At 40.6% G+C, this 13,367-nt stretch overlaps 1 protein-coding gene across 4 annotated transcripts in view; it reads right to left on the reverse strand.

Annotated features, from left to right (window-relative positions):
* Window positions 1–13,367, reverse strand: part of SHISA9 (shisa family member 9) — a 175,598-nt gene that overhangs the window by 14,640 nt on the left and 147,591 nt on the right. For all 4 annotated transcript variants that reach the window (XM_033074415.2, XM_033074414.1, XM_033074412.1 and 1 more), the window contains one exon: window positions 6,286–6,441. In XM_033074415.2, the coding sequence (XP_032930306.1) occupies window positions 6,286–6,441 (156 nt within the window). The remainder of the gene's footprint in view (window positions 1–6,285; window positions 6,442–13,367) is intronic.

A 13,367-nucleotide genomic window follows, 5' to 3' on the forward strand; every position in this document is an offset into this window, starting at 1 on the left:
AGAAAATCCTATTTTGGTGCTAAAACTGTTTCTTGTAAAAGAAGGACTATTTGAAGTTTCCTTCCACCTGCCATGATGTCACTTCTGCCAAGACCAAGACATCCCCAAAGTTCACAAATCCATCTGTTTGCTAGGGGATGGAATGGACAGTGGCTGCTTGGAAGTCTGATTGCCTAGAGCACAATCCCCCATCCTTGGGAAGAATATCCTCCTGTAGGTTTTACAGTAAAATGTTTTTAAAAAGCAAAAAATAATGTCAGCAAAGCAGATGATTTAGCTCAAGATACTGAGGCTCTACACAAACACCATATTTATAATTAAAATATGAGTACTTCACTGGAAGAAGAAATGAGTGTTCTGGATGATGAAATGGGAAAATATTTTGATCAAGACTCTCCAAGCATTTTATATTTACCTATGACTGTGGGTATCAGAAGCCAACTGGATAAATAACAGAGAAAATAATTAAAATATTTAGTGGAAGCAAGAAAAGATCTTGTAATTTCATCTGCACGCACTGGGCAGGCTCTGAAATTTGCTGGGTCTCATCAGAAGATGTGAGTGAAATAAGTGATGCTCCATTCCTGTGGCTGGGGAAGGGGAAGGCTGAGGGAAGGTGCTGGCAGGGGGATTGGTAAAGCAAGGCTTGCCCCCGAGTGCTTGCTTGGCTTTTCTCTTGTGCCTGAAGTAGAAGCGAGGATGAAAACATGAAAGACTTCCCTAACAAATTGGCACTCAAAAGCTCAAAATTCTCCAGCCACACTGGGCTGAGTAAATAATAATAATAATAAAAAGATGCCCAACTTTTATGTCACATTTCCTTGAGCCAGATCTGTAGTTCCAGTGTTGAGTTGGGCAGATTGCCTAGTCCAGCTTTATTTATGACCCAGCACATACCTCTGGATATATGAAATCATCTGAGTCACCCTCTGGATATTACAAGTGTTGCTTTAATCTGTGCTTCCTTGTCAGTTTTTTGTGGTATTAAATCCAGTGAGATACTCCTATGTCCCAGATTTATTTTGATCCATCTTTGTGTAGCTGCTTATGGAAGTGGGAATTGAAAATTGCTTTTGTCTTTGAAAAGAAAGCACAATTCCTTTTTGAGCCTTCTAAAGAAACATGAATATTTACGACTCAGTGCAACAGTGTGGTTGGTATAGGAAAGTAAATTAATACAAACATATTGTGTCCAATAAATTTCTAGGTCTGCTTCTTCTAAAAGTGGACTGTATCAACGTGTGAATGCATGGGCAGGCATGTTGAGTGTTTCCATTTTTCCAATTACAGTGTTTCTTTCCAGGCCAGAGCACAATCAACTACAGGGAATGGCAGAGTCTCATGGTGAGAGACAGATCTTGCACCAGCACAGAGTTACAGTCATTTCTATGGAAATTGAAGGTCTGAAACTCAGGAGAAGGCAGCAACAAATTTCCCATCAGACAGAAGATGGTTCAAAGGTAACAGCCCAGAGCTAACCTTGGGGTGATCTTCCCTTTGGATCCTGCTCCGTGTGCAGAGGACACAGCACCAGGTCAGTTTGCTCATGTGCTTCACCTTTCTGGGGGAGTTGTTGCCTGGTGCCTTGGCACACTTGCAGCCCCGCTGCTTTCTTCAGGGACCTAACCAGGAGATATTTATTCTCTGAGTGTCATATTTACAGAATCTCACTTTGCAGTTTTGCAAGTGCAAGCAGAGCTGGATCACTGTCTAATGTTTCCCCTGGGATCAAAGAACTGTGCAGCTTCAGGAAATGCTGGGAGCTGTAGACTCAAGCTGTAGACTCAGAGATGTGATGGTGGGTCTGCTGCCAATTATATCCTCCTAGCTTCCCTATATCAAATCAATTAGATCTGATTTAATCCCACAAGAGACTAACAACTCCCAGCATCAGGGAAGGCTTTCTGGGTCTTTGTTTCAGGAAGGAATTCTGTCCTATTTTTGTTTCTTTTTTCCTTGACAATGTCCATTCAGTTCCTCAAATGTTTGTGTGTCTGTGTGAGTGAGAAAGGAAGAAGAAAATTTATGAAAAAAATAGATAATCATGTTAAATTATACAAATATTTGCATTCTCAGTTTTTACTTGCATGTCTGTGCACCTCTCTGGCAGCTGAATGATCATTTTTCCCATCCCCTGAGGATTTAGAAGTTGGGTTTGGGGGTATTTTTTCATTTCTGCAAGAAGGTCTAAAGATATTTAGTGACTTTGCTCTCCCTGAAACTCAGGAAAGAAAATTAACTGTTACTGAGCCAGGCTTGCAGAACAGTGTGACTGAATAAATAATAACTCAGAATAATGAGGCCAGTTTGAGCTCTTGGAAGCTCTTTAAAGAGTTGTTTCAAGCAACAGGATGGACTACAACTCTTACAGCTTAGCAGAGTGTAATTTGAGGTTGGATTGTTCATGTTTTCCAAATTAATGTCCAAATGATGTGCATAAAAATTTGTGATGAGCTACCTTTCCATGTCCTGGAACTTGAATTTCATGAAGGTGTTCAGCTACAAGATCTCCATCCACTTGTAGCTTTGGGCATGTCAGTATTGCTTAAGTGAGCAATAACCATTTAAGCATGGAGTAAAAACCTGGTTGATGAACTGGAAATAAGAATAATTTATGCAGAAAAAGCTCTTTCTGCACTTTTCACATAAATAATCAAATACTGTAAAAACGCAGAAGGAAACAGGATCATGTAGTCTCAGGTGATAAAAAAGTTGGAATTTCTAAACATTGGGTGTTTATTGGTACACAGCATTCTATGGCCACTTCTGCTGGGACTGGCCTTGGAGCTCGTGTCTTTTTTCTCAGACAGTCTCTCACATTCTGAGGTGGGAAAATTTAGCACTGTTGAAAACAGATTCTGTGGCTTGAAAATGGAAAAATAATGGGTGAACAGAGTGTACCTAACAATAAGTCAGATCAGTCACCAGGTAGGCTAGAGATGCTAGGAGGTAAATATCTATTTGTTCAGGAAATGTGCGTTCTCTACCTGATTTCCAAGTGGTCCTCTGCCTTCTGCTGATTTTTCCCTGGTGGTGTGTGTGCCAAGGAAGAAGGAGAGTAAAATTGTAGTGCTGTGAGGAAAACAGTAAGCACATCTCAACTCACCAGTACATTGCTGTACTCCAGGCACTCATCTGAGAATATAAAACAAAATATTCTGGAAGCTGCAACAAATAAAGGAATTCCTAACAAGAAATGAGGAAAACATTCTCTTCCATTGAGTGTAAAAGGGTTTGGTTTTGCACTTTGAGCTTGTTCAAGTAAAAATATTTAGTTTTTTAAGTAAAATACATCCCCAGCAGCCTTTTCAACTCTCTTCTCCCCTGTGGTGCTGAATCAGACACTGCAGAGCACACATCACACTGCACACACGCATGAACAGCCCAACGTCCAAGCCCACTCTGCTAAGCTCTGTCACTTGGAGTATGAGGTGGAGCTTTGAAGTTGCTTCCTGGGGATCAGGTTGCTCTCACTACCAAGGTTTGGGTCATTCTTACCCAGTAGCCCAATGCAAATTAACAGCAAGGGTACTGTTGTCTCTTGTTTTCACAAGTGCTTGAATCTTTACTGAAGTTAATGGAGAACCTGAACATGATCAAAACAGAGATTAACGTGACTCGCTACTTTTTCATAAACTGAATTTTCACAGCAGACAGTCACTGAGGAATGAGTAGCTCACTTCTAAAATTAGCCAATTTTTTAGGACATCTGTAGTTCAGAAGAAAGCAGCTGTGTAGAAGTTAATTTAATACTGCCTCTGGTAAAGCCTCACTTTTTCAGTTATCTAAACTTCTTACCACTTATGGCCACATTCTGATGAGGGATATTAAAGTACTATAGCTACAGTTGCTGCAAAACATTAGAAATGCTTCTTCCTCCGATCCCTTATTAAAGAAAAGGGTTAAGCACAGTGGACTGCATCCATACAATGGGACCATGCAGAGTAAGGGTTTAAATGAATAGGGTTTGCCTCAAATACACAGAGAAACACAGAACACATCCCTTTTGAGTTTCTCTTTGCAAATGCATGCAAAAGGGAATGGACTACAAACACTCACTAACCTGCTGTGGGACCCATAAATAGAAGTCTGAATGTTGGCAGGCAAAAAATGCCTTTTCCCTGTGACACGAGGTCAGGGTGAACTCAGTCTATGTCTGGTTATTCAAAGGATGTTGTCAGGTTAAATTTGTATTGGTGGGCTTGATGTTGGCCAGCTCCACTTCCCTGTCAGAGCTCTCCAAAAACCAACATGAACCCTGCAGTCTGGAGAGCTGGATGTCAGCGTGGATGTCAGTGTGGTCACAGACCCAGGTCTGTCTGGCATTCATGGAAAAACCTCTGTGTGACCTTGGGATGTACTCAGGAGGTTATCTTGGGAAGAATCAGGGCCTTGAGAGTCTGAAAATGGATGAAAACTCAGTGTATTTAGTTCTTGTTCCATAAGCCCAGACAGAAGGTGTGAATGTGTAACAGTTTCAAAACCTCTCTTGTTTTCTGCTGAGAAGTTTGATCACGGTGCAGCACTTTTGTACTTGTGAAAATTCACCTGCATCTAAAATTTGGCTAGTATGGTCTGAGACTAGTAGATCTGTGAGGGCAAAAAAGAGAGAAGGGATAGGAAAAATAGGAGAAAAGCATGAGAAGATGGTGCAATCCCCCTGGAAGATAATGTCCCTGAAAGTTATGTTTAATTTAGTTTAAGATTCTGAGAGGCGTTATACAACTTCTGGAGCTGAAGTGCACAATCTTTCAAGGTTGATTTAACGGTATGGTTATAATCTAGCTCCTTTAAAAACTTGTACTCAGACACACAAGAAATATCTAAGTTCTAATTTCATAATTTTTTGAAAGGTACATTCAGTGGCTCTTGGGCAGATGAGAGAAGTTTCTTAGAGTGTTTCATCTCTCATTTTGTTATGCTTAAATACCTTTCAGCTTTGATGATTGGCTCGACCTGAATTGACATCTGAAAGAGAAGCTCAGTATCAGTGCATAAATCTGTGATAATCACTACATCATTACACAGTAGCACCTTTTGAAGAATGAACTGCTTGGTATTCAAAATCCAGCAGAAAGCTATTAACCCTTGTTTTTATAAACTGATTTTAAATGCCACTTGTAAGATACAAAACCAACAAGCTGAAGTGAAAACTTGAGATTTCCATTTTGTTAGAGCTCTGGAATCCTGAAATGCAGATAAATGAATGTCCACTTGTGATGAAAATTTTTTCTGGCATGGTGAATACTTGATTCTCAAGTCAGAAAGCTCTCAGCTGTTCTGCTCTTTTTCTAGATATGCATTTCAGGAAATAGGGAGAGTGGCATTACTCTGAATTTATGGGGAAATAATGTTAGCATCCATTTGTGAAAGCTAAGCAAAGGTTAGAGGGAAAAGACCCCCCCTGTTCTTAATGTGTTATTGGCTAGAAGGGGCTTTCTGCCATTACAGGGTGTGCAGCAGTCTTTACAGGCCCTGAAAACTGTTATAAGCTTAGACATTCAATATGAAAATTATTTTTAATTTTTTACTCACTATTGTCCTTTTCCTTCCCCACAACTGTTTCTTTGAGGATGTTCTCTCATTTACTTAAAATAATCAGGCACAGAAATAAACTACCACTGGGACCTTTATTAGGAGTTTTATCATGCACTAATTGTTTGAAATCACAAGATCTCAGAACATTCTTCCAGTGACCTACTAATGTACATCTTGCAGGAAATGTGAAAACTTAGTTCAGAACTGTGTGACTGCCTTCTCTTTTTGGAACTATTTAGCAGGTGTCTAAATCATAAACTGATGTTTTTCTCTCTCATTTGTGTAGAAAGCTGTGGGAAATACACATCACAATGCATATGTAGGCATAGGAAATTTCAGCTTGGAAGGGACCCACAGGGTCCAGCTCCCTGCTCCTCTCAGGTTTGGGGCATAAAGAACTGGGGTTGAACCCTGTGTGTACAACACAGGTGAAACCTGCTGCAAAATGTCTTGGGGGGGCTTGGGATGGTTTTGTGTGCATGTATGAGCTCACATCATATCATCGCCAGTTCTTGCGTGTAGTTTTCTTATCTCTTAATTGCAGCCCTCATCTTAATTCTTGTTGCATTTTCAACTAACACGATATTCCATATTAAATTCTACCACGGGATATTCACTATGAAATGCTGTCATGAAATAGTCCAGATGAGCAAGACCTTGTTTTCAACTTAGAGGCAGAATGTCAGCTGCCAGCAGCAAGTGCAGCGTGCTGAGCTGCAGAAGTCGTGCGTGGCGCCGCTCACTTACCGACTGCCTTTAGAGACGCGTACTTGTTCAGTTCTTTGCCCGGGGGCTGCTGCTCATATGGGTTTGTGATCTGTCCCAGGCTGGGATATGAATGTTGATGTGCCATCTGAGGAAGGAGGGGAGATGTTGGCATGACATTATTCATCTGTGGTGGATCTGTATCAAAGAAAATCGACAAGCATTCCGTTAAAAATAAATTAGTCTTAATGTTTTCGTGTTGTTATTGAGTACAGATTAGACAGAGTATGCCTTGAGATTTAATGCAACAGAACAGTGTTTATTACAAAGTGGGAGTTTGAATACAGGAGACCTGTACTTCGAACTGTTAATGATATGATTAAAAGCTGACAAGTAATTATGGCAACACACAATAATTTTAGTATAAAAAGATCTTTGAACTAAAAAATAGGTTTTCAAAACAATTGAACACCGACAATACTGAGTTTTGTGCAGCATTAAGATAGAAAGCAAACATAGACTTTGTTCCAAGTTAGACTGAATACAGGGCAGTAGAGTGGTTCTCTGCAGTAAAAGAGCCAGACTCATTTAAATTGGCTCAGGCTGCTGCACATTCACAGTTACACTGCTTTTAAACCAGGAGCAGCTTCATTATTTGCATAGCACTATGATGTGTTCTGTAGACAAGCATCACAGTGTAAAATGTACTTTTTTGCCTCATGACTATCATTGTGTGATTTTTTTCAAAGCACACACTTCATTCTTATGTTTTCTCCTCTCACCTGGTGCTGGGTATTATAATACCATACCAAGATCATGTTTTCTGTAGCAGACATAGATAAAAACAGGAACTAATCACTGCTTATGTACAGCTTTATGCCACCACTCACCCTATATACCTTCTGAAATTGATTTGTTCCTTTGTAGTAGAGAATACAGCTCTGTATACTTTTCTTTCTAAGATAAAATTTATTTTTTGTTTCTAGATTTTAATTCCAGCCTCTAAAACATTTGATCATAACTGTATGCTGCACTCAATTCGCAAACCTAAATTTCAATGGATTTCAACATGGTCAGGGTATCTTTTTTGCTGAGTCTTCCTCTAAGCTATGTATTTTGAGATCTTTGGAGCGGATTGGCAATTCCAGAACCTTCTCATGGCTTCTGCAATCACAGACAAGCACATTTTTCTCCTGCAGTGAGACCATGGTGCTGTCTCGGTGACAGTACAGTAACTCCCACAGCATCAAGCACAGCGTAGAGACCATGTAGACAGAAAGCTGGTCAGTCATGGGAAAGGCAGTTTATTGTGATGGATGGATTGGACCATCCTCCAAGTGCCCACAGGATCTGGCAGGAGCCAAATATCCCTGCAGTTTGCCAGGATTTTAAGGGAATTGAGCCACCTGGCTTTCCACAGCTCATTAATAAGCAGGAGCTCTGAAGTCAGTTAACAGATTTACTGCTGGGAGAGAAAAAGAAATCAAAGGTGGTTTTTAACTTCTTCCCTGTCTCTGGTGCCTGGTGCAGTCTGCTGTTGTCACTGGGGCTGCCCCTGCCCATGCAGAGCTCTGTCCATCCCATACACCTGTGCCTAAGTTGGGAGGGGACCCTGAGGTAACAGGACAAAAATGGTACCAGTGCTATCATCTAATAAAAGGATGAGTCTTCTTGCTGTTACTGGTCCTTAATAAGACAGAATTGAAAATGAGAAACTTTTCTGTTTCAGAATTCCCCAAACTATTGGAGCACCTTTTGAATTTTTTTGATAGTTTACCTTGAAAGGATAAACTGGTGAAGTCAGCAATTTCCCAGAAACCATTGTTATTCTAAGGAATGGTTATTATGTAGTAAGTAAAAATTCTCAGTTCTAGTACTGGCATGTCTGAGGCAACTGAGTGACTCTTAGAGCAGGAGTTTCTGCAATCCTATACCATTCCCATTCCATCTCTAGAGTCAGCTGAGGAATGCCTCTTAATAGAATGGTTTGAACCAATGCATAGCTGACCACTCTTTCCCAGCCATCCATACCTTCCAAATATCTGTCTCCTGTGGCTGCATCTGTGCGTGCACTTTGAGCAGGAAAGGCAGCACAGCTGTATTTCAGTAAAGGGCAGCACTGAAGGTACCAGCATGGGTGGGACCTTCACTGTAAGGAAAGTGTGTGCCTTTTAACCCTACACTCATTTATTTTCCCTCTAAGTAGAGCTAAATCAGTACTTCATGGATGCTACTATTATGAAGTTCCCTTGTGGCAATTATTATTCAGTATGTCAAAATATCATGATTTCACTGTGTTAAAATTATTATGAGCACCACACTCACTGCTCAAATGACTTCCAGCCATGGAGACTTGAAAAAACAATATAAATAAGGTATAGCTAACTGGAACTAGTTTCTGTATGTGTTTCTTACTTAGAAGTATCAGTTTTATTCAGTCATCTCTTTAAACACAGTGGAGAAAGTTACCCCAGGAATGAACTAGGGAAGATGAATGAGGTGAACTTGGGCTTTGTCTGGGTGTTCAGTGAGAGACTCTTGTTGCTTCTCAGCTTCTGGGTTACTGATGGTGCTGGGGTTTGCTCCCCCGAGTGTTTACAAAGATGTAAAGAAATATGTTTTCAATTCTAGATCTTCTTTGACATGTCTCCTGTCTTGAACACTTCTAAGTTATGAATTTCAAGCAAATTAAAGACAGTCAATCTCACACTGCCACACTGGCTAACACAGTGCCCCTCACTCACAGCCAGATGCTTACACTAGGACATCCCATAGAAGACACAGCTCAAATTACTCATTCAGTTGGCCATTTGCACAAAGTGAATTAAGCAAAAGGCCACCTCTGGCAAAGTGCATTAGCCATATTGAAGTATGATTCCTATTCATAAAGAGGGTCCCATTGGAATGAACTCCTAGGACCTGCAAAAGAAATCTCAACTTGATACATACGTCTGTCTAAACCTGAATCAAACTAAACTTTAGTCTAACTGGCCACTGTTGGTGAATGTTGCGCATGTTCACAAGCTTACTGAAGTGTGTGATCTGATTCCTTACCTTTGGTTTTCTAGAAATACCTTTGGTTTTCTAGATATAAGTGAGCAAACAGGACACTTGTGTCATTTTCTCCCCATGTAGTTAACATGGCAGTGTGGGTAAGTAAATTCAGCTGTATTTGGGTGCTACTTAGGAAATGTTCATAAGCGAAGCAGCAGTGGTGCAATGTAAATCCTGCAGCAGTCTGGGCAATGGGCAGTGTCAGTCCAACCACTGCAGGAGCCCAGTAATTTATAACTAAAAAAGGGATTTGCCTTGGTAGTGTCGTCATACTTAACACTCCTTCAGTCTCAGCAATACTGAATAGGGATTCTCCCAAGAAATAAGGCATTTGTCTACAACTACTTCACAAGATGTTAGTGCAAAATCTGATATTTTAAATTCTTTTAAACCTGAATTTGGAAAAATAGTGTTGCATTTCAGACAGCAAATAACAATAATTTTGATTCTTTGAAAAATTTTGTGATACAAAGGATTGGTTTCAATTGGAAGAAGTTTTAACCAGAAAAATTCCTACAAGCTTTACCAGTGACCTCTTATACCAAGTGAAGTCCTGTATACTTACAAATCAAATATTCTGTGATTGGTGTTTGCAAATAGCAGCTTCACTGAATGGGGACACCAAAAGCTGTAGCTGTGCTCACAGATTATTTCTGGCAATGTGACACTGGTATTGTCCACCACAGTGTTCCATACTACCAGCTGCACTGTGCCTCTGCCAAGTTATGTATTTATTTTTAAAAAGCAGAGAGTATGAACATCACAAAGACTCAAAAAACTGTTTGAGCCACAGCTTCTAGCATGAATAATTAGACATGATTAGCAATGGTGACATTGTAAAAAACCTGCAATATTCCCAACCTATCTTATTTTCTGCTGAAGCGAGGAAATGCAATGCCAGCCTGCTCTCTAACCTTCCAAGACTTTGAGGGGTTATTGTGGATGAGGTTTTTGTGTTTGCTCTCTGTCTTCCTACTACTAGGCCTAAAGGAAGAGTTTGAAGTATGCTGGAGCCCACCACACATAAGCCAGATGTCTGATGGGCAGAAAATGAGACAGAGAGAAAAGAAAAATGAAAAAGTACTTTTTTATGCTGGAGTGTTTTTGATTGTAATTCCCTTAAAACTTCTAGGTATAGAAAAGCCGCTGGGAGAAACATGAAAAAAAAAATAACTGGAAGGAAGCTGCACCAAACCAATTTATAGCTAGAGAAAGTGGGGTTTATATCCTAACCACCAACAGTGAGCCTTTGGAAATGTCTGAGGCATTGGCTTCTGGTCACATTCCCAGTAGCTGACAAATATTGATCATTACCTTATCTCTTTATTACCTTGACCCATATCTCAGCAATTGAACTTACTACAGTTAACTGTTTACTGCATTTTTCAAATGAAAGTGCTTTTTGGCACCCCTCCCCTCTCTGATTGTGAATTTTGGAGTTAGTTTAGTGTGAATTATGTAGCCATAGTGTTATTGGTCACTGTAATTATTCTGCACTCTAAGATGGTGTTATGTCTGATTTATGCACTTCATTCAGGAACCAAACAATGGGCATGTCAGCAAGAATTAAATACAAATAAGAACTCAGTGTAAAACCAATCATAGTCACATGTATGAACAGGGTAAGACAAGGCAAAAGTCTCAAAGCTGAGTGATTTCTGTATTTTCTATAGCATACATTGTGTATTCACCTAGTTTGATTTATCGTTGTCAAGAAGCTGCCAGACCTATGGGAGACTCAGGGTTAGAGGAAGGGCTGTGAGGAGGCTGCTGCAATAATGAACTTGTTCACTGCTTCAGAGCCAAGAGCCTGCCATGGGCATCCCTTGAGCTCAGCCACTTCCCTCCTTCTTTTCAGCAACAGGAGAGTGAAACCTGCTCTGCAGCCTGGCCTGGGTATTCATTCCTTTCTGTACAATGAAGTCAATGATTCAGTGCTTGGGGACAGGGAAAATGAACAAACTCCATAGGCACAGAATGGAATCTATTAGGAAATGAGTGGTTACAGGCATCAGGAAAAGCACAAATGAGAAAGGCAATGCAGGAACAGAACAGGAGAGGGTGGGGAGAGGCCAGGAAAGCAGAATGAGATTTTGCTATAAAAGCCACCTGCAGACACCCATACAAAAGAAATGGGAACAAGACAGACAAAAGAAGTCTGGGACGTCAAAGGTGAAAAAAGAGAAAATTCAGAGCAAAATATAATAATAGCTGAGCATTTTCAGATACTCAGGAGAAAAAGATGCCCTGAACTAACTAAAGTTGAAAATAACAGCTATGAAAACAGGAGGGTGCTGGGTGATTAGAGAATATCAGTATAAAATTGCTCCCCTCCCATCCATAACTACACTGACACAAGAAGCATATTTGCCTTTTTTTTCTTGAATGTAATATACTGAATTATAAGACCAACTCATCCAGCATTGCGAATCTATACTCATGTTTCTACAAGCTTCACCAAGAGAAGCTGCAGGTGCTGTTTCTGAAAAATCCCACATATGATTAGACTGTAGGATTTCAACAACCTGACTATGGCTGTAAAGTAATTCCTTTCAGTATCATTCTGGGTACTAAGACTGTTGTCCATTCAGGACTCTGTTGGAGTAACACTCCTACCTTTGCCCTGTGTATTTGCTCTTTCCTCTCTGTAGGTTGTCCCACTGCAATTGAACTGACCCTCCCAGAGGCTTTGTGTTTGTGCATTTTCTTACACCTTTTTAACTTTGGTATTTTATGTCTTTGTAGGTATTGCAATACCATTGTCTTTATTTACATTCTTTACCCCTTCCTTCAGATTTACATTAAATATTGTGTTTTAAAGGATGTTCTTATTCACACCCAGCCCATACAAGGGTTTGTTCTGCAGAAGGTGATGCATCAAAACCAGAGTGCCATGCCCATGAGACAGTGCCCTGTTTATGCACTTACAGACAGCCCTGACGTGTGTGGTCCCTGCAGCTGAACACCACTCTCTGCCCACACTGAATGTGTGACAGGAGGCTGCAGGAGCCCCAGTGGTGCTGATATGCAAAACAGTCTGAGAGGTGTGTACTTACCCCTTACTCTAGGGATTATTCCCAGAAACAGCAAAACAAGTTAAAAATTTATAAACTTGAACCCTGTTTGTATTTGCTGTTGCAAATATCCCTTATTCTCCACACAGTTGAAAGATGGTATTTCAGCTCTTAACAAATTAATGGCATTCTGCTGCAACATTTTCCACAGTATAATACAAGTCCTAAACTGAAAAGCATTCCTCTCATCTAATCTTAATCTCTCTGCCTTGCAATTTAAGTGATTTTGTTTTTTTGCAAGAACAGATTCTTACAATCCAACTTCTTTATCATTCATTATTTTAAATGCTTTTTTACCACTTTTCAAATATTTGTCTCTTCTCTGAAAAATAATTTCACTCCTTTGAATCTCTCCAATCTTTGATCATTACTGCTGCCTTTTCTCAACACCTGTAGCTTTGCAATGCAATTTCTGGGATGAGGTTCTACCCTCAGTAACCCAAGAGCTGTGTTGTTCTGTATATAATGCTTTCATAAGTCATCCCTATATATCTTTGTCCCTTAAGATCTGCAGCCTGACCGCTGATTCTTTATATTTTATATTCACCTCCTGCACAATTAACCTCTTGCTGTGCTGCTGTCTCCCATGGTAAAGGCTGTGTGGTCCTTCACACACAGAAAACCTCAGTGGATCTCTGAGGATGAGCTTCCTCCCCCGAGCAGGAGATGCAGGAACACCTCCAGTTCCACTGTCAGAGTGGAGGCACTGAACTCCCTCTGCCCCATGGTGCTGGGGCTGTGCTGGCAGCACAGAGCACGGGCAGGTGAAGGACACAGACCCTGCTGAGATGGCTGACACCAGAGGAGAGACAGCATGGCAGCTCTTGGCACCTCAATCTTATCTGAGACACCCAAGAATGAGGGTATTGTGGGTGCACTCTTCATAAGGAAGAATTGTGGTAGGGAGATTCATGAGCTGATGTTCAGAGCCTTACATCTGGACATGGGAAAGAAGGTCAAGGAGCCAGGTCATAAAATCCATGATGCTCTGCCTTT

This window comes from Catharus ustulatus, chromosome 16, assembly GCF_009819885.2.
Source record: "Catharus ustulatus isolate bCatUst1 chromosome 16, bCatUst1.pri.v2, whole genome shotgun sequence".
In the NCBI taxonomy this organism is placed as follows: domain Eukaryota; kingdom Metazoa; phylum Chordata; class Aves; order Passeriformes; family Turdidae; genus Catharus; species Catharus ustulatus.